Source organism: Neophocaena asiaeorientalis, unplaced genomic scaffold (assembly GCF_003031525.2).
Source record: "Neophocaena asiaeorientalis asiaeorientalis breed wild unplaced genomic scaffold, Neophocaena_asiaeorientalis_V1.1 scaffold648, whole genome shotgun sequence".
NCBI lineage: Eukaryota > Metazoa > Chordata > Mammalia > Artiodactyla > Phocoenidae > Neophocaena > Neophocaena asiaeorientalis.
In genome coordinates this window covers 2,241,811-2,261,436 of record NW_020172781.1, presented here as the reverse complement: position 1 = coordinate 2,261,436, position 19,626 = coordinate 2,241,811, and the positions used below count along the sequence as shown (strand labels likewise).

At 47.2% G+C, this 19,626-nt stretch overlaps 1 protein-coding gene across 1 annotated transcript in view; it reads left to right on the top strand.

The window, feature by feature from the left end:
* RPH3A (rabphilin 3A) overlaps window positions 1-18,700 on the top strand; it is a 94,510-nt gene extending 75,810 nt beyond the window's left edge. Inside the window, exons 13-21 of the mRNA XM_024741517.1 lie at window positions 1,166-1,245; window positions 3,940-4,014; window positions 5,588-5,697; window positions 9,510-9,636; window positions 11,665-11,721; window positions 12,426-12,580; window positions 15,800-15,881; window positions 17,232-17,328; window positions 18,362-18,700. Of these exons, the coding sequence (XP_024597285.1) occupies window positions 1,166-1,245; window positions 3,940-4,014; window positions 5,588-5,697; window positions 9,510-9,636; window positions 11,665-11,721; window positions 12,426-12,580; window positions 15,800-15,881; window positions 17,232-17,328; window positions 18,362-18,492 (914 nt within the window). The 3' untranslated portion in view covers window positions 18,493-18,700. The remainder of the gene's footprint in view (window positions 1-1,165; window positions 1,246-3,939; window positions 4,015-5,587; window positions 5,698-9,509; window positions 9,637-11,664; window positions 11,722-12,425; window positions 12,581-15,799; window positions 15,882-17,231; window positions 17,329-18,361) is intronic.
* The last annotated feature ends 926 nt before the right edge of the window (window positions 18,701-19,626 follow it).

The window sequence follows — 19,626 nt, the reverse complement described above, 5'->3', positions numbered from 1 at the left end:
CCTATTCCAGTTTCACAAGTAAGGGGACAGAGGCTCGGAGAGCTTCAGGGACTTGTCCAAGTTCATATGGCCAGTGAGTGGAGGGACTGACAGTCTCATTGCTGCAGCAGGCCAGAGGCCAGACCTGGAGGGAATATCAGCTGTCCTGTCTCTCACAGGGGTCATGAGTCTGCAGGCTCAGGGGAAAGGAGTCTGAGGAGCCTAGCCCCACCTCGCTGGCTGGGGGCTGTTTCTGCCCTGGAAATGCACCATGTCTATCCCACCTTCCTGGCTTTCCACATCCTGGTCCTTCTGCCTGGAGCAGTGGCCACTGCTCCTTCCATCTGCCTTAAGTGTCTCTTTGCTGACCTGCCAAGCCTAGAAGATCCCTCCCAGCCGGTGTATGTCCCTGTTAGGAGCTGTCCCTAGTGATTTATAACAAGCCTGTCTCTGTATTCAACTCCCTCACTCACTCATCTCTATATTTGACAAGTATTTATTGAGCACCTACGAGGTGCCCCCAAACTATTCTAAGTGCTAGGGTTACCATGGCAAAAAAAGAAAAAAAAAATAACAGACAAGATGGCTGATCTAATGGGACTAATATTTTAGTGGAGAGAAACATACCAATGAGTTCATTTCAAATAAAGACAGAGCACCGTGAAGGAAATAAAATAGGGTGAATGGCCATGAGGGTGGCTGCTTTAGATGGAGCAATCAGGGAGGGTTTCTCTGAGGAGGTGACATTTAAGCTGTGATGTGGATAATGAGAAGGCACCAGCCATGTGAGGATCTAGAGAGAGAGCATTCCAGACAGAGGCAACAGCAAATGCTGAGACTCATTTATTCCTTCAGCAAGTAAGTGGGCACAAACTGTGTGCCCTGCACTGTGCCCAGCGGGGACATAGCAGTGAACAGGGCAGTCACAGCCTTGCCCTCATGGGACTCTCAACCTAGCAGATGGAAGTCATTAACTAGGCAATTGCACAAATGATTAACTGATCACAGGTGTGCTGAGGGCTCCAAAGAAGAGGAGGGTCTACCAGGATGGGGAGTCCAGAGGGACTGAGTCTTCCTCTCCTCTGTAGGCTCAATGGCTAGCCCAGACTGGGCACACGGTAAGTGCTCAGGAAATGTTTGTTGAATGAATTAATGTCCTCTTGGTACCTGCCTCTGTCTTCTTCAGCCACCCTGGGTGCCCTGGAGTTCAGCCTTCTCTACGACCAGGACAACAGCTCCCTGCACTGCACCATCATAAAGGCCAAGGTGGGTAAGGGGGCCAAGCTGGGGACCACTTAGGATGTTCTGGCATTTCTAGGGGACTTGGGGAGGGCATGGGTGACCATGTCTGTCTCCTGTCATTGCCTTGTCTATCTGTGACAGTGACAGTGATGAGGAAAGAGCAGGAATTAGCCACGGCCAATTCCTTTGCAGGGAGGGCTTCCTCCGGGGAAGGTCCCAGAGGGGTTTCACTTAACTGCAGCTGCCTCCCGGGAGTGGAGGAAACCAAGCTTCAAGGGCAGAGCCAAGATCTGCCCAGCCCCATCCACACCCTCTGGAGGGGATCTCAGAGGTGTCACCTGGGAGCAGTGGCAGCCTAACTTGACAGCTGACATGCCACTGAACAGCTCCTTCTGTAGACGGGGCTGTCAAGCTGGAGCTACAGACTGAGTCAGGACTTATTGTTGCAGATACAAGGACAGTAATCTGGGCTTCTGGGGCGGGGTGGGGGGGCGAGGCAAACCAGATTGGAAGAGCATCTCCATGCTACAGGCTCCAGGGGCAGTGAGCCAACTTTACTGCAGCCCGCAAAGAAAGCTGGATGATGCCAATGCTAATCCCAGGAAGTAGTTGACCAGGATCTCCCCCTGCCCCAAGTCTGGTCTATAGAAAATAACAAGCAAGGTTCAGGAACCAGACTTCCTGGGTTCAAATACCAGCTCCACCCCTCCTAGCTGTGGGATTTGGGGGAAGTTAACCTGTCTGTGCCTCAGGGATAATAATAGAGTCTCTCCCATGAGGATGTTGGTGAGTGTTAACGTGGAAGGTGGCGGGGTGTCCCAGTTTGCACAGATGGTCCCCAGCTATGCCTGTTGCCTTGATGAAATAATTAAGAACTCTCCTTTCCACTCACAAAATGTCCCAGTTTGGATGATCAATAATGTATGAAATGCTTAACACAACTTCTAGATCAACGTACCCAGGTCACTTCTTCAGCAGGCACTTAGATGCATTTACACGTGCCCTCCAGTAGCACAGTGAGGTAAGGCCCTACATTATCTTATTTCATCTTCATAGGAACCTCTGAGGAAGAGATGATTATTAGCCCCATTGTGAGGCTTAGAAAGTTAAAGCCTGAGGCCACTCAGCTGGTAAGGGATAGAGCTGGATTTGAATCCAGATGTAACCATCTCCAGCTCCAGAAATGGGGGAAAGCCACACCATTACAGCCCCCTTGCGACAGGGGTACAGAAAACTCAACGGCTCAGGGGCTGGGCTGGTAAAGAGATGAGAAAAACATGTGAGACATTAGGGAATGGTAGTAACTTTGGTAAACTAAACTGGTGTGAGCAGGACCCAAACAAAGATGTTCAAGTTCAAATTTGAAAAACACAGCGTCTGCCAATTTGTAACCTCCCAATCCAAACAGACATTCCAGACATGTTTATTAAATACCTACTCTGTACCAGGAACTACCCTAAATGTTGGGGAATATTAAAATGAGCGAGAATAGACTGTGCCCTCATGGAGAAATGGACAAGAAACCACCACTATAGCATCTCCTGAGTATAGTATGCCCTCTGGGGCTTTCTACAAATTATTTCTTCCCATTTAATCTTCACAACAAACCTATGAGGAAGGTTTCATCATCGTTCTCATTTTATAGATGGGGAAATTGAGGCACAGAGAGATTAAGGGACTTGCCCAAATCACACAGCCAGGAAGTGGTGGAGCTGGGATTTGAACCAGTGTTGTCCAGCTCAAAAGCCTATGCTCTTACCTTCTAGGCTACCCGGCCAGATTTCCCCCTTGCACCCCACTTTGTGGCCTCCTCTCCCCACCTAGTAGTAGCAAACGTTGTTCATACTGAACTTGTGCCAGGGCCAGAGTTCAGCCTTCACAGGTGAGATCTCATTTAACCCTCCAAGAATCCCATGAAGCAGGGTCTGTGATCAGCCCCACTGAACAGCTGAGGAAACTGAAGTCCCCGGAGATCACAGGGCACGATACATGGGATTGGAGATTAGTGCTGTGAGAGGAGAGAGTGGGAGCCCAGAGATAAGACACCTGCCTCAGCCAGGGCCTAGGGAGATGGGCAGAGCGTATCTGAGCCCCGGGAATTTTGGAACTGCTCGTGTTAACAAGCCCAGCTTAACTCCTACCCTGGACAAACTGCTCTCCCCCACAGTGGCTCATTTTAGCCATTTTAGCCATGCCAGCTCTGTGAGGGGGGCCAGGCAGAGATTGTGATCCCCATCATACGGATGGAGAAACTGCGGTCTCAGAAGTGAGTGCAAGGGCCAGGGCCAGAACTCAGGCCTCCTTTCTCTGGCCTTTCCTCCTCTCTCACCCATTCTGGGACATGTCCTCCCATCCCAGCAATAACAATCCAGCCTTGTTGGAGCACTTCCTGTGTGCCAGGTAGTGTGCCAAGCACTTTACCGGTGGGATCACGTTTAAATCTCACCAGCCCATGAAGCATCCCATTTGACAGGTGAGGAAAATGAGGCTCAGAGAGGTTAAGAAACTTGCCTAAGGTCACACAGCCAGTAAGTGACTTGGCCAGGCTTTAAACCCCGTCTGCCGGATTCCAGTGCTCATTTCAAGATACTGCATTTCCCTTCTCTTTCTTTGCAAGAGGAAGCACACAGGATGGGGTGATAGCTGTGCCCATTGCCTGTGATAGCTGAGCGCCCAGCCCTCCCCAGGCCCTCACGCCACTGCCTTCTTCTCTTACAGGGACTGAAGCCCATGGATTCCAATGGCTTGGCCGATCCCTACGTTAAGCTGCACCTCCTGCCGGGAGCCAGCAAGGTACCATATGGCCTGGGCCTCTTGGCAAGGGGGGCACATGGGCTCTGGAAAGCACCCAAGGTTCCCAGCTCAGAGCCTAAAATAGCCCTCCCCAAACCCCCTCTTCCCTGATTGGCAAAGTTCTTACAAGGGGTAAGGGATGGGCCAGAGCCATTCTCCTTCAAGAGGCAGGGGCTCTGCTCATTTCTCTAACTCAGAAACCTGGGATCCAGGTGAGAAGCAGATACCCTGATTATGCCCTTGACCTGCTCAAACACCTTCAGGGCTCCCCAGTGCTGACCATGGTCCACCTCCCCCACCCATTTTTTGCCCCAGCCAAACATCTCTCAACAGAAATGACTAACTCTTTCCAGATAACTTGAGAAAAGGTTCTATTATTAAGAGAAAATTTACCCCCATCCCTTCCACCTTTCTGGGAGGGAAAGTGGGATTAATTCTCCTTTCTTTGGATTGACCCACTCAGAGCACATGGCTGGAAATGGACATGTGCCTTCTTGGGCTTTATTTTTTGCTTTGTTGTGTTAATTTGACATGGATGTCCTAAAAACAAGGCTGCCTATATACTTGGTTACATGATCTTAGAAAAATGCCTTTCAAAAATCTCTGCAAGGGCTTCCCTGGTGGTGCAGTGGTTGGGAGTCCGCCTGCCAATGCAGGGGACACGGGTTTGTGCCCCAGTCTGGGAAGATCCCATATGCCACGGAGCGGCTGGGCCCATGAGCCATGGCCGCTGGGCCTGCGCGTCCGGAGCCTGTGCTCCGCGGCGGGAGAGGCCATAGTGGTAAGAGGCCCGCGTACCGCAAAAAAGAAAAAAAAAAATCTCTGCAAGTATCAAATGCCCCATTAGACAAAAAAGGACACACACACACACACACACACGCACACGCATGGGCACATACACTTTATCTCACTCTTTTTGTTTGGATCAAGGAAAGACAGTCCCACCTGGCCATGGTCAAACTTGTTGGCCACTACTCCTTCTGACTCCCCAGCGACGTTTGCTTCTCCTTGACCCACTTCTTTGCTCACTCCTAAATCCAAACCTGCTTTGCCAAAGAATCCAATCAGTCACTTACATGTTAGTATGAATTAGATTTCGCACCAGGCTACCAGGTGCGTTTCTAACCTTCTCTCTTAGAGTAAAATGAAAAATTTTGTCGTCTCTAAGGAATTTCAGGCATGGAGGATGCTATCTGGGGAAACAGAGGGGACCATCCCAATATCCCCAGAAATTATTTCTTCACTGCCTAGGAATGGGAGACTCTCATTTCTGCTTCCCTGGCCTAGAAACAATACTTTTTCTCAAAGAAAAATATCTTTGCTTTCTAATCTTTATAAAGAGTTCAAAGAGGGGGCCCAGTGCCTGGAGGGAGGGCTGGCCCAGTATCCAGTGTTGGTGATGCACCCTAGAGGATGACCCCACTCCCTGAGAACATGCATTTGGGAGCAACAGAGCCCCTGGACACTCCTGAGGGAAGTGGACTCCTAAGTCACCCACCCATCGCAAATGAGCCCAAGGGATGGAGCTGCAGGGCTGATTCCCCACTGAGACAGATGTCTGTCTGGGTTCTAGTCCAACAAGCTTCGTACAAAAACCCTGCGGAACACCCGAAATCCCATCTGGAATGAGACTCTGGTCTATCATGGCATCACGGATGAAGACATGCAGAGGAAGACCCTCAGGTGCTTGCCGGGAGGGTGGGCAGAGAGGGGCCTGAGGCTGGGCAGTCTGAGGCATGCGTGGTTCCTGGGGGCAGCGCTTTAAAACATCTCAGAGTAGTTTTTTGTTTCTTTTTTTCTTCTAAAAAGCAATATATTATTCCTGATAGACACTTTTGAAAATACAGATAAGTGAAACTGTTAACATCTTGGTGTCTGGACATTTGGGTTTAGCGTGTGTCTATATTTGTGTGTATGTGTTTGTGTGTGTGTGTGTGGGAAAGTTTTTTTTTTTTAATAAAGTTGAGTGTTTTTAAAAGTGTTTATAAAAATGGACCATCCTATTAAGTAATCAGCCAGTTTCACTTAACAATATACTGACGCCACTTCATATTCTTCTACAGTGTATTAAAATGCATTTTAAATTATATAAGTAATAAATGAGTACATTGTTCTTGTAAAGAATTATTGAGAAAACAAAGCTGCTTTCAAATGTTAGTCCCCTCCCTCAGCCTGGGTTGCCTTTCTCCTTCTGTGAGTGTGTGTATATTCATTATATACGTGCATACACTATATATATATGTATATATATATATACACGCACACACTGTCGTTTACAATATAAGAAATATCCTGTTGAATATATCTGGAACGTGTCTTTTTCCTTAACAATATATCTTGGGGCTGTGGCCATGAGAAGACATTTAGATCTACCTAATTTTTAACTGCTTCAGAGTACTCCATAGCATGGGTCTATCACAGATTTTTTTAATGTTTTATTATTAAGTGTTATGAATATACAGAAAAATATAGAATATAATAAAAACAAATACCCATGAACCCAATACTCAGTCTTTCAAAAATCTTAATATTTGTTGTATTTGCTTCAGCTCTTTTTTGTAAGGAATAAAGCACTACAGATGCAACTTGAAGCTCCTCTTGTATACTTCATCCCCCACCCCTTTCTCTTCTTTCCTCCCCAGGGCGAAACACTATCCTGAATTCTGTGGGTATCATTTCCAAGTGTGTCCTATGCTTCAGCTACTTAATTATGTCTCTATAAACAATATATGGTATTGTTGGCATGTCTTAAAATTTTATGTAACTGTTTACCACTTTATCCAGTTCCCTGTGGACAGACATTTAGATAGCTTCTACCTTTTTCCTATTACAAACAAATTTGCGATGAGCATTCTTCATGCTTCCTTGTGTTCATATGAGTATTTCCTTAGGACAGAAACTAAGGAGGGATATTTGCTGGATCACAGAATATGAGGTGTGGGTCTTTTTAATTTGGCAAGGCATACAAACTGGTTTACAAATGGGCTGTTCCAAGTACATTCCTATCAGCTACAATATTATTTTAAGGAAACATAAACATTTTTATTGCAATGTAATAACATCCATTTAGAAAAGTGCACACAGAAAAAGTGTACAGATTGATGAATTTTCACCAAGTGAACACACTGGGTTAAGAGAACAGAACATTCCCAGACTACAGAAGCCCTCCCCTTGTGCCCGCTTCCAGTGAGGACCTTTTCCCCCAGGGGATTCACTACCCTAACTGCTAACAGGAAAAAATAATTTCGTCTAGTTCTGTACTTTATACAAATGAAATCATACCACATAATTCCTTTATGTCTGTCTTCTTTCAGTTAATAGTATATTTGTGATACTCATCCGAGTTGTCGTGGGTACTTGTAGGTTGTTCTTTCTCATTGCTATTTAGTATTCCATTGTGTGAATATAACACGATATTATTTATTCATTCTACCGTTAATTGGCATTTGGTTGGTTTTCTGTTTGGGGCTATGACAAATAGTGCTGCTGGGAACATTCTAGTAGCTATTTCTTGCATACATTTCTGTTGTATATACACCTGGGAGTGTAATGGCTGAGCCATGGTGTATGTATATGTTTAGCTTTATTAGAAACTGCCAGTTTTCCATAGTGATTGCACCAATTTACACTGCTACCGGCAATGTCTGGGAGTTCCAGTTGCTTCACATCCTCATCAACACTTTTCCATTTTGGCCACTCTGGCGGGTGTGTAGTGGTGTCGCATTGTGGTTTTGCATTTCCCTGATGAGCAATTACAACATTATTTTCAATGCGTACTGTTACATTTTTAGGGTTACTTCATAATTTTCTTAAGAAGTCCCCCCATTATAGAATACTTATGTTATTTCTGCTTTTTCACAACTATAAACAAAACTGTGGTAAAAATCTTTGTAGTTACGTGTTTTTTCACTTATGTCTTCAAGGTAAATTCCTAGAAGTGGCGTTACTAGGTCAAAAATGGTGATTATTCGTGAGTCTTTGGAGACATACTGTCCTGCAGAAAGGATGGTGGTGTTTACACCCCCACCGGCTGAATGGAGACAGTTTCTTTCTCCAGTTGTGTACAGTGTGGGGTTCAGCAGGAGGGTGTTCTGACCCTTCAGAACTTTGAACCTTGTTCAACAAATGTTAATGGCCAAGAAGCAAGGTACTCTTAGTTCCTGTCTGTCCCCCATGGGGGGAAGAGTCCTTTCTTCCTCTTAGTATATGTCAGGATGAATTATCATGCCTCGATTGGTCCTTTGGGCCTCCTGAGGGACCCTTCTCATGACCTGCCCCTTTTTGTGCCTCTGGTCTACTCAATGCTGTGCAAAGTAGATAGCAAAAGACAATATAGTGTTCTGGAAATCAGGAGCTTCAAATTCTGGTTCTGCCCCTTACTGGGGAAAAATTATTCAACATATCTGGGCCCCAGTCTCCTCTCCAAAGTGGGAAACTTAGAGGTCTGGGGGGGAGAAAGAATGAAATGAGAAGAGTCAGCTAAGCTCCTAGCCTAACTTTGCCACAGATGATGCTGAAATGACCATAAACTAGATGTAAAGGGGGCTGAACTTCATTAACCATCAGGGAAATGTATTGGGTTGGCCAAAAAGTTCATCTGGGTTTTTTCCACAACATCTTATGGAATACTAATAAATTAATACTACAAGGAGATACTATGGCCCACTCAGAATGGCTAAAATTAAAGACCGACAAAATCGAAGTTAGAATGAAGAGCAACCAGAGCCTGCATAAACTGCTGGTGGGAGTGTAACTGGTGGAATCACTTTGGAAAACTGTTTAGAAGTTTCTACTGAGGTTAAACTTGTGTGTAGTCCATGGCTCAGCAATTCTGCTCCTAGGAAGATACCTAACAGAAATATGTATCTATGCATATAGAAAAGACATGAACATGAATGTTCCATTGCAGCTTTATTCATAACAGCTAGAAATGGCTCAAAACCAAATGCCCATAATTAGCAAAATTATTACAACATATTTACACAATAGAATACTATACAACCAAAAAAGGGACAAATAACTATAGACGTGGATGAATCTCACAGACATAATGTTGAACAAAAGAAACCAAATGTAAAAGGGTATACATCTGATTTTCTTTAAATGGAAGTCAAAAACAAGACACTGAATCTTGCCAAGAGAACAAGATAGTGATTATCTCTGAGGGAGGTAGTGACTAGGAGGGATCATGAGGGTCTTCTGGGAGCTGGAGTGTTCTATATCTTGATCTATCTGAGTGGTAGTTACATGGGTGTATGCAAATTCAGAAATCCAACAAGCTAGAAGTTTAAGGTTTGTGTATGTTATTGCTTGTTAAGTTATACTGTGGTCAAGAAGAAATTAGAAGTACCTGGCCTAGTGCTCAATAAATAGGAAGTTCATTTATTCCTGTGCACATTACACGTTCCTTGCCAGCATCAATCAGAGCTCTTGGTACGCAGTAGGAGCTCAATATATGCTCTTCTTTCTCTCTCCATCCTTTATGTCAATCGCAGGATCTCTGTCTGTGATGAGGACAAATTTGGCCATAACGAGTTTATCGGTGAGACCAGATTCTCGCTCAAAAAATTGAAGCCCAACCAGAGGAAGAACTTCAATATCTGTCTGGAGCGGGTGATCCCGGTGAGTGCCTTTGCCCCAAGGGTTCAATGGGGAAGAAGAGTTGGAGAGGTGGGTGCTGCCTTCTTTTGGGGCTGTAAAGGATGTGATAGATCTGTAGGGTGCCAGACAGGAGAGGGGCTTTGGCAGCTGTTGGAGGGAGGGTGAAGATTTCAGGTCAGAACATGGGGGTTGCATCCTGGCTATGCCTTCTACCAACCCTGTGTTAGCATCACTTCTGAAGGTCAGAGTGGTGTGGCAGAGTGGCCTGCCTGGGTTCAAAGCCAGCTCTGCCGTTTCCCTGCTCCCTGGCCTTCACCAAGGGTCTGAACTATTCTGGGCCTCAGTTTTTCTTGTCTCTAAAATGGGTGTTACAACAGCACCTGCCTCATAGGAGGCAGAACCTAGTACCTAATAAGCACTCATAAATTAACTGTTGTTATTATAGTAAATAATACTGCCTTACCCACCTGTCAGTCAAGAAGTCATAAAGAATCATAGAGATACACAGGAGGCAGGATACCATAGCACTTAAGAGCATGGGCTCTGGAGCCAGACTGGGATTGAGTCCCAGTTTCTGCCACTTATAGTATAACTTGAGTCAAATGACTTAACCTATCTGTGCCTCAGTTTTCTTGTCTGTAAAATGGGATAATGTAGTACCAACCTCATAGGGTCTTTTAAGGATTAATGTAAAAGTACATGTAAAGCGTTAAAACTGTTATTGTTAGATGTGACACTCACCTTTTGAGAAAGAACAAGAACCAAATCGAGGTTGTCCAATTGGGCTACACCTCTGAATCAACTAGAGATTTTAAAACCAGAGCTTTACAAAATAGATTCTGTGGGGGATCTCCCTGGATATTCTGACTTAGCAAGATAGGGTGAGACCTAGCAATCTGTATTTTTAGACATAATCCAACCTACCCTTTTTTACATCTGAGCCACCTGGGGCCCAAAAAGAGGAGCGAGTTGCCAAGGTCATACCGCAAGTCAGTGACCGTGTTCTCAGGCACCAGCCAGAGCCCAGCTTTCTTGCAATGACCTGCGTGCCTGTTCCCCCTGGGCAGTGGGCCAGCGCCCCATTGGGAAGCCGGGGGGTGGGGTGGGAGGGGGACTCCTGCAGCATCCTCCCACCAGATGGCCAGCCTGAGGATGGACTATCTGTGTGCTGCACCATATTTTATAGCACAGACAAAGGAAGACACAACAGGGAAAATTGCAAGGAAGAATTTACACCGAATGCCAGGCTCCCAGTAAATCATTAGATGTGCCTAGGAATGAAGCCTTTCCTCTGGGTCTTTGCCTGGTAACAGTTGGCTCTTCAGGCTTTGTCATCCTTCCGTCACTCAGTGAGTCCAGTTGGTCAGCTCCTGGGTCTGCCATCTCGCTGTGATGGACGCAGCCAGCCTCAGAGGCACAGAGGTGGCAGGACAGGCCCGCACTGGCCCCACAACCCTGCTGATCATCTCCTTTGCTCTTAAACCTCCCACCACCAACTCCCCTCTTATGCCCCACTAAGGACAGGGACCTCATAAGCTCTGACCCCTCTCCTCTGGACTTCAGTTTTCCTCATTTATAAAAGTGGAGAGGTTGGATTTAACCAGTGCTTTTCACATTGCGTTCCCCAGAGCCTTAGAATCCTGCAAAAGGGCCTTAGGAGCCATGGGGGAAGAAGCACCTGGTGGCCCCTGTGCCACTTTATCCAGAGCAGACAAAATCTTATCTGTTTTGTGTATGGGCTACTTTGCCACTTATTGGTTGTGGCAAGTGGTTTAACCACTGTGACCCTCAGTGTCATCATCTGTAAAATGGGGATAGTAATACAACCTACATCAATAGGCTGTTGTGCATTAACATGGTCTCTCAAATGGTTAATGTTATATACATTTTAGCTGAATGGGGGAAAGCTGGAGGGCCACAGAAGCTTGGAGAACCCATCCTCATGGCTCTGGATGCCAGTGGAGGAGAGAAGGTGTTTCTGGTTTTTCTTGTGTAGGGAGATGAGCCCCATTGACAATGTTATTTTTCCTTTCTGTCTCCCTCCTCAAGATGAAGCGTGCTGGAACCACCGGGTCAGCCCGAGGCATGGCCCTTTATGAGGAGGAGGTGAGCGCTGAGTGGGTGTTGAAGCCACAGTCGGGGTCTGGCATCTCCCTTTTCTCTCCCTCCCTGGCCCCTTTCCCACTCTTTTACCCCAAACCACCTGCCTGTTGGTTCACCATGAGAGGTGCCCTTGCCCAAGGCATTAGAACATGAGACCAGGAGCATGCTTTTCACACCTGGAGCCCCCAAGGTGGGGGAAGCCCCATCCTCTCATACCCGAGAGACACCCTTGACCTTGTTGGCAGAAAAGCTCTGCTGGCAGTTCTGCTGCACTAGAGCAATGCCACGCTCCCTCCATGGGGATGTAGGGCAGGTTCTCTGAGCTGTGTGTCTGGCGGAGACTGGAGTTGGGCTTCACAACCATGCCCTCGGCCCCAAGGACTGCACTTTTGAGAAAACTGGGTGGGTGGGGGGAGTCTGAGCTGAGTCACGTTGGAATCAGGGTCAAGCTCAGCCTATGATCAGAGTCAGGGTCAGTCCGTGTCTAAGAGTAAAGCCATTGGCCCCCATGTGCCTAGAACTGGGCCCCTTGGCTTTCATCATTTGCTCCTCCCTGGAGTCTGGGGTGTCTTCTGTCTGTAGTGCTGATTGCACTAGCACTGGCCCACCTCCTCCTACTTTCCACAGACTCTCTCTTTAATGGTCGCCATCCACGTTGCCCAGACCCCTTCCCTCCTAGGCCCACACACCCTCTTCTCCTACTGCAGCAGGTGGAGCGTATTGGTGACACAGAGGAACGCGGCAAGATCCTGGTGTCCCTCATGTACAGCACACAGCAGGGAGGCCTCATCGTGGGCATCATACGCTGCGTGCACCTGGCGGCCATGGACGCCAATGGCTACTCAGATCCATTCGTCAAGCTGTGAGTCAATGTCTGGGGACTGTAAATGGGCCCCAGAGGGGGGTCCTAGATCCTTGCAAAGAGAGAACCAGAGAGCTTCCCCAAGATCATTATACATTGAGGCCCAGAGAGGGCAAAGAACCTGCCCAAGGTCACACAGTGAGACGGATGCCCAGAACCGGTGAGTGTGAGTCTGGAGTCTCAGTCAGCCTGGTGTGTCACCCACCCATGTGAGAAGTTTTGTGGCTCTCCTCCTGTGGGAGAGGGGTGGTCGGCAAGGTTACAGTAATCCCAGTTGTAGCACCTGGGAATCAGCAACACATCCCTCCAGAGTCCAGAGCCCCACCACCAAAGAAGCAACCTGACTTTTTCTGGATTCAGTCTGGAAATGCTCAAAGAAAAGACCTTAGGCTTTGGGGTTATTCCAGTTATCTCAGTCATGGGGAATAAGAGAGACTTTGTGTTCTGGGTCCTCTGAGAAGATGCCAACAGGGGTTTAAACAGAGGAGAAATGCCTATGTGAGGGAAAGTAGGGGAAAGGCAGGGGAAATGGGACAGCAGTTAGATGGCCATTCGAGTCTGACCCTAAGTGAGGGGACGAGGGAGGGAGGGGGGGGTGGAAGCATCCCAGATGCAAGTTCAGCAAAGCCATCAGGAAGTCCTCAAGCCAAAATTGGCCATCACATGAGGCCCATGTCTCCTAGGAGTAGGCCTGCCATAGGTATCCCTGCCATGTTCGGTAGTCAGCTGGGAGTGTGGCTTGGCACAAACATGGCATGGATTTCCAAGCGCGGCAGCTGGGGCCTTGGTCATTTATGTTCCCTGTAGTTGGAGGTCCTTCAGGCACATTCTCCAAGCCGCCATTGAATCAGACATGGGATATGCACCTCCCGTCTCTGCCAGCTACCAGCTGTGTAACTGTAAGCAAGTTATTTGATGTCTCTGAGCCTCAGATTCTTCATTGGTAAAGTGGAAAAAACAAGTCCACTTATTTCCAAGAGTGGCCATAAGGCTCAAATGAGATACCATATAAAAGGAATAAAATTACGCCTGGTACAGAAACATTTAGCTACTCTGAATAGAATTCTGCCTTGCTTGTGGCAGTAAAATGTGTGTTTATGTGGTTGTTGTTGAGAGCCTGAGCTCTGGATCCAGACTGCCCGGGTTTGAATCCCAGATCCAATAGTCTTCAATATTCTCCAGCTGTGTGACCTTGGGCTCATGCCTTAACATCTCTGGGCCTCTATGTCCTCATCTATGAAATGGGAAGAGTAGTATTGGTCATTTGGTCCTGCCCTCCAAGAAGCAGACACCAAGACTAGATGAGATGCTGAGAGATTTGCTGGGGAATGCACCTGGGAAGGAAAATTGAGAGAGAGCTGGAGGAGGACCATAGAGACAACAGGCCTGGTGCACGTCTGCTTCCTGGGGGGCAGTGGGGGGATGGTTGGGCAGGAAGAGTCTTAGACTGCAGTGCAGTTCTGTTAAGTTTCAACCATTGTGGTGCGGAATCCTTGAGCGCAGTCGCCCATTAGAGGAGCCCTGCATCTCCCAGAAATGGGGCTGCCTACTGTCGCTGCTGGCTCAGGTACTGGCTGAGAGTAGCCTGTGGGGAGCATGGCCACGTGAAAACATAGTGGTGAATTCAGAGCCCAGCAGCTTGTCAGTCTCCCCCTGCAGTTGGAGATCTGAGAGATACATTTTCATGGAGTCAGTGCTCAACAAATACCTGCCATTATTGTTATAAATAATTACTATCACTATCTTACTTATGGCAAAGAGTGTTTATTAATGATCTCTCCAACCTGGGAGACACTCCTTCCCCCATCCGCACTGCCTCTGACAATAGAAATCAATGCTTCCCTTAAGGTCATGGCTACAAATCAGGCCACAGTGGACTTTGCTCCAGATTTTCTTTGCAAGAGGATTTTAGTTAACAAAAGAACACACATGTCTGGAACGCGTTTGATTTCTAGGAGTAATTTCGTGTAATTTTCTAATTTTTCCACATGGTCCAATAGAGAACATTAGCTCCTGGGCTCCTGTCCTGTACTCCACTGAATCCCAGACACATGCAAATTGTTTTTCTTAAATAACTCTCCCCACCACCCCTTCTCCCATCTACCCAACCCTCCAGAAGAAGTAGAGTTGCAGTGGTCACCAGTGAATCAGCTGCCCTGGTGGGCATTGTAAAAAAGAAAACAGGAGATCATTAACCAATTTAAGATCCAGTGAAGTTTTTTAAAGTCAGAATTGCCCTTTATTCTTGTTCAGCATCTGGTACCTTTCAAATCCCCTTTTGTATCTCTTCTTTCAGATTATCCTCAAAAACAGTTCTGTGAGTGAGAAAGCAAAGTTTGCCTTCTTTACAGATTGGGACGCTGAGGCATGCCGAAGTTACACTCATGTTGAGAGTTGCACAGCTAGTGACAGCTTGCATCAGAATCCAATTGTCCTAACTCATAAGAGTTTTTAGCCCATTTTATTTATTCGCCCAGAAAATATTGATTGAGCACCTACTACGTGTCATGCATTGTGTCTACACTGGGGGAAGAGCCTTCTAGGCAGAAGAAATAGTATGTGCAAAGGCCCTGGGATGGAAAGGAGAGTGAATGGGGTGTGGGGTGAAGCACGTGGCACAAGATCAGGCTGGACAGGAGCAGGGACCCAACCACGTAGAGCCTTACGGCCACATTAAGGATTTTGAACTTCACCCTGAGGTCAAAGGAGAGCCATGGAATAGTTTTGAACAGGAGACTGATCGTAATCAGATTTGCATCTTCTCCCTTTTGTCCATACCCTCATCATCTCCCCAGGACCTGGGGGCAGCTTAAGAGATAATCAGTAGTGAAGCCCCAGGCACCGTCTTCCAGGTTCTCAATGATCCATTGGGAGAAAGTCCTAGCTAAGAGCACAGACTCCAGAGGCAACAGCTGGGTTGAGTCCCCAGCTGTGTGACCAGAGGCACATGTCTCAACTTCACTCTGAACGCTCAGTTTCCTTATATGTAAATGGGTGGTTGTACCATCTAGGGTTTGTTGAGGATTAAATATGCATAAGGTGCTTAGGTAATGCCTGGCACCAAGTAGATGCTCTGATGCACATTGGTCATTATTAATGTAGATTCACTTTCTGATCTGTTCATTATTCTCCTGACACTGGGAGGACCTTTGGGGTCATTAAGAGGCTATTCTTATTCATTAAACTTCATCCACAATAGCCTCTCATGTCTCCTCTCAGCTGGCTGAAACCAGATATGGGAAAGAAAGCCAAACATAAGACTCAAATTAAGAAGAAAACGTTGAATCCTGAATTTAATGAGGTAAGGCTGCCCCATTTTTTGCCATGCTCTGGGATAGTTCCTATATGTGAGGGAGGAACAAATTCCCTGCTAGAAAGTTGTAAGGCACAAAAAAAAAAAAAAAAAACTTTCTTACATAGATCAGCTTGAATTATCTAAAGAAGGAATGAGTTCCTCATCATTGGAGGAAATCAAGCCTAAAACAAAAGCCTATAGATTTGGAATGTCATAGGGAAGACACTGTATTTGGAGAGAGAATGAATTAAATCATCTCCAGTGTCTTTACCAACTCTAATAGTATATAATACTGATATTTGAGCAAATAAATAGGGTCAGTTGTCCCCTTTATCACCCACCCAGTTGGCACTGCCCTCTCCCTCTCCGTCTCCGTCTCCCTCTCCCTCTCCCTCTCCCTCTCCCTCCATCCTCAGTGCATCCAGTCCTGCTAAAGCCGCTATCTAGATACCCATTGAATGTGCTTATTCCTCTGTATTCACACTGTTGACTTGTCAGGCATCTAAATACTCAAATGTTGAGCACTAGGTTAGGTCCAGCCACACAGCTGTTAGACAAAGCCATAAAAGTGGTGATGCAGAAAGAAAATTAAATAAAAATAAAGTGGTGATGTAGGAAAAAAAACCTGCTAACATGCAAAGTTGGTTTTTACCATATGGTATAAAATGGAAAAAGGAAGCCACAGTACAGTATATTCATATTATATTTCTATAATACAATATTCAAATATTTCATATGGTATAAAATTCATATTAATTTTTCAAAACAGACACCAGTATGGTCACACATGGGGAATGTTGACAGTGGTCATTCTTGGGTAGATAGATAACAAGTTTTGGTTATGGGTTTTTGTGGGGTTTTTTTTTTTTTTTTTTTTGCTTCCTGGTTCGTTTTAAAGATGAACAGGAATGAATTTTGTGATTAGGCAGAAGAGTTACTGACAAAATCAGATTATCTGAAAACATAAGCACCTAACCCTCAACTACCTTTAATCTCTGAACAATGGAGAGTGAGGAAAACCACTTCAGAAGCTATCAGAATGGAAGGACTGAGTTCATGGCTATCTGCCTTTAAGGAAACTTGCCCAGGACCAGCCCTCTTAGAAACACCCCACCAGTCTTCTCAACTTCAAGCAGTGTCATTGAAAAGAGAATTATAGGGTCTGGGGGGCTTTATTATACGGAGTGTTAGTTGAGAGGGGTTCTTCAGGCCTGGGGTAAAGGCCCCTTTGATTCCAGATACCCAGTACAAGGTCCTCCCCTTGGTCCATGAACCCCTAAGACTCAGCCTCTTAGCTTCCGATGCCGAAGGCTCAGAGAACCCTGTCACTCACATGTCTTCCTCTGCTGCATCTAGGAATTTTTCTACGACATCAAACATAGTGACCTGGCGAAGAAGTCACTGGACATCTCAGTCTGGGACTATGACATTGGCAAGTCCAATGATTACATCGGTGAGTGCTCCCAGCTCCCGGGGAAAACCCTATCCTCTATCCTCCCAGGAGGGGGGAGCCTTACCCAGGGATGCACAGGGTTGAGGGCACTGCTTTACTTTGGTAATTACATTGTCCAAACGCTAAGTCGGGACCCATGGTCCTCACTTGGGTCCAGTTTGGCTTACAAAGCTGGGAAGATTGGATCACGATTGGTTATTTGCTGAACAAATCACCTCCAGCAGAATAATTAAATTACAGAAGAGTGGAGCGTGTGGCCTCTGCAGAAAATAGGGTGCAGGGCTTCCCTGGTGGCGCAGTGGTTGAGAGTCCGCCTGCCGATGCAGGGGACACGGGTTCGTGCCCCGGTCCGGGAAGATCCCACATGCCGCGGAGCGGCTGGGCCCATGAGCCATGGCCGCTGAGCCTGTGCATCTGGAGCCTGTGGTCCACAAGGGGAGAGGCCACGACAGTGAGAGGCCCGCGTACCGCAAAAAAAAAAAAAAAAGAAAAAGAAAATAGGGGGCAAAGGAAGTCTCCTTAATCTATTTGCAAGTCCAGAATGAAGGTTCTCCTGTTCCCAGTCCCCCTCCAAATAATGAGGAAGAACAGTCATTACATGTGGAGTAGGGAGGGAATTCCAGACAACGGATACAGCAAGAGCAAAGATGTGCAGGCAGGATTGAGCAGGGTGATGAAACTGACTCTCTGGAAATAGATGATGAGTACCAGAAGTAGTGAGAGAGAATTTCAGTGAGTGGATTGGTGACTTAAAGAAGGTCTTTAAAAATAGACAATGAAGCTGTGACTTGATGCCACAGTAGGGAGCCATTGCAGGTTCTTGAGTAGGTAGTCTGTAGGCAGAGAAAGCCAGTAGTAATAATAACATCATAAACACAACCTCCAGAGAGAATGGATTCCAAGTGGCTGGAGCCGGGGTGGGTCACTGCTTGGTGGCAGTTTTTCCCCAACTAGACATTTGGGTCCAGAATGAGATTCCCGTGCATCCCTCCACTCTGACCGCCCGCCCCTATCTTCCCATCTTGTCCTCCAGGAGGCTGCCAGCTGGGGATCTCAGCCAAGGGAGAGCGCTTAAAACACTGGTACGAGTGTCTGAAAAACAAGGACAAGAAGATAGAACGCTGGCACCAGCTACAGAATGAGAACCACGTGTCAAGCGATTAGGATGGCGCCCAGGTCCCCACCTCCATGCCCCAGCCTATGCCCCGTCACCCCACAGCCTGTCCCAGCTGCCCGTTGCACTCTGGTCTCTCTTCTCTACACCTCCCCCAACCCCATCACTCCTGGAGCCTGCCTTTGAAGTCTCCCCCGCACCTTGGACATTGCCACCAAAAACCTCCCCTCTCCTCAACACTGCAATGCGGGCTCTGAATGCAGCCCCTCTCTGATCCCTCCAGGATGGAGCCATAGGGATGGGGATGGGGAGATTTTCACAAGGAGGTTGTTAATTTAACAACCTCTAAGCCTGGGTAAATTACAGAGGCTCTTCATCATTTAGGACTGTTTGTAGACCCTCCTGGCCTTGGACACACGCACAACACACACACACACACACACACACACACACACACACACACACAACTTGTTTCCTATGTCGACATCCACCTATACCCTCAGTTGTCAGCAGAGCCAGACAAGGCTGTGAGGATAAGCAATTGGGCAGAAATAGAGCATCTCAGGTCCCTCCACCTCTTCACATCATACACCCCAATTGCCACAAAACAGACCCCCATGTTTAAACTCCCCGGTGACTAGGAACACACCCTCCCGGCTCCAGGTGCATCAAGAAATGACCATGCAGAATACCCAAAGGAACTGGGTAGCCCCCCCCTCTTTCAGGATGTCCCCTATTTGCTTCCTAGCAGAAACGAGCTCCCATTCTCTACCACCCACCTCCCCCCTTCTCCTCTTTCCCCTTCCCTTAGCCCAAGGCCACGTTCACCTCTCCCTTCCTCACCCTCTCACCTCTTCTCTCTACTCCCACCTCTCGCCCCTTCTCCTTTCTTCCTCTCTGAGGGGGTAAAATAGCAAAAGCAAAAAAGTGTATCGCAACACAGCCTCACCTCCTCGCCACCTCTCACCAGCCTGACCAGCAAATGCTGAGAAACTGGCAAATCCCTGAACTTCCACGTAGGTCTAAGCTTCTACAACCACCCAGTTCTCCCCTTGGCAGAGCCGGGTGTCCTCGGGCCTTGGGCTGCTGCTGGCGCTGCCGTGGGTGCATGGCAGCATCCTGCAAGCTGTGGAGACACCCCGTAGAGGGGCTTTCTCAGCCCCTGGCCTCCCCAAGTGGGCACA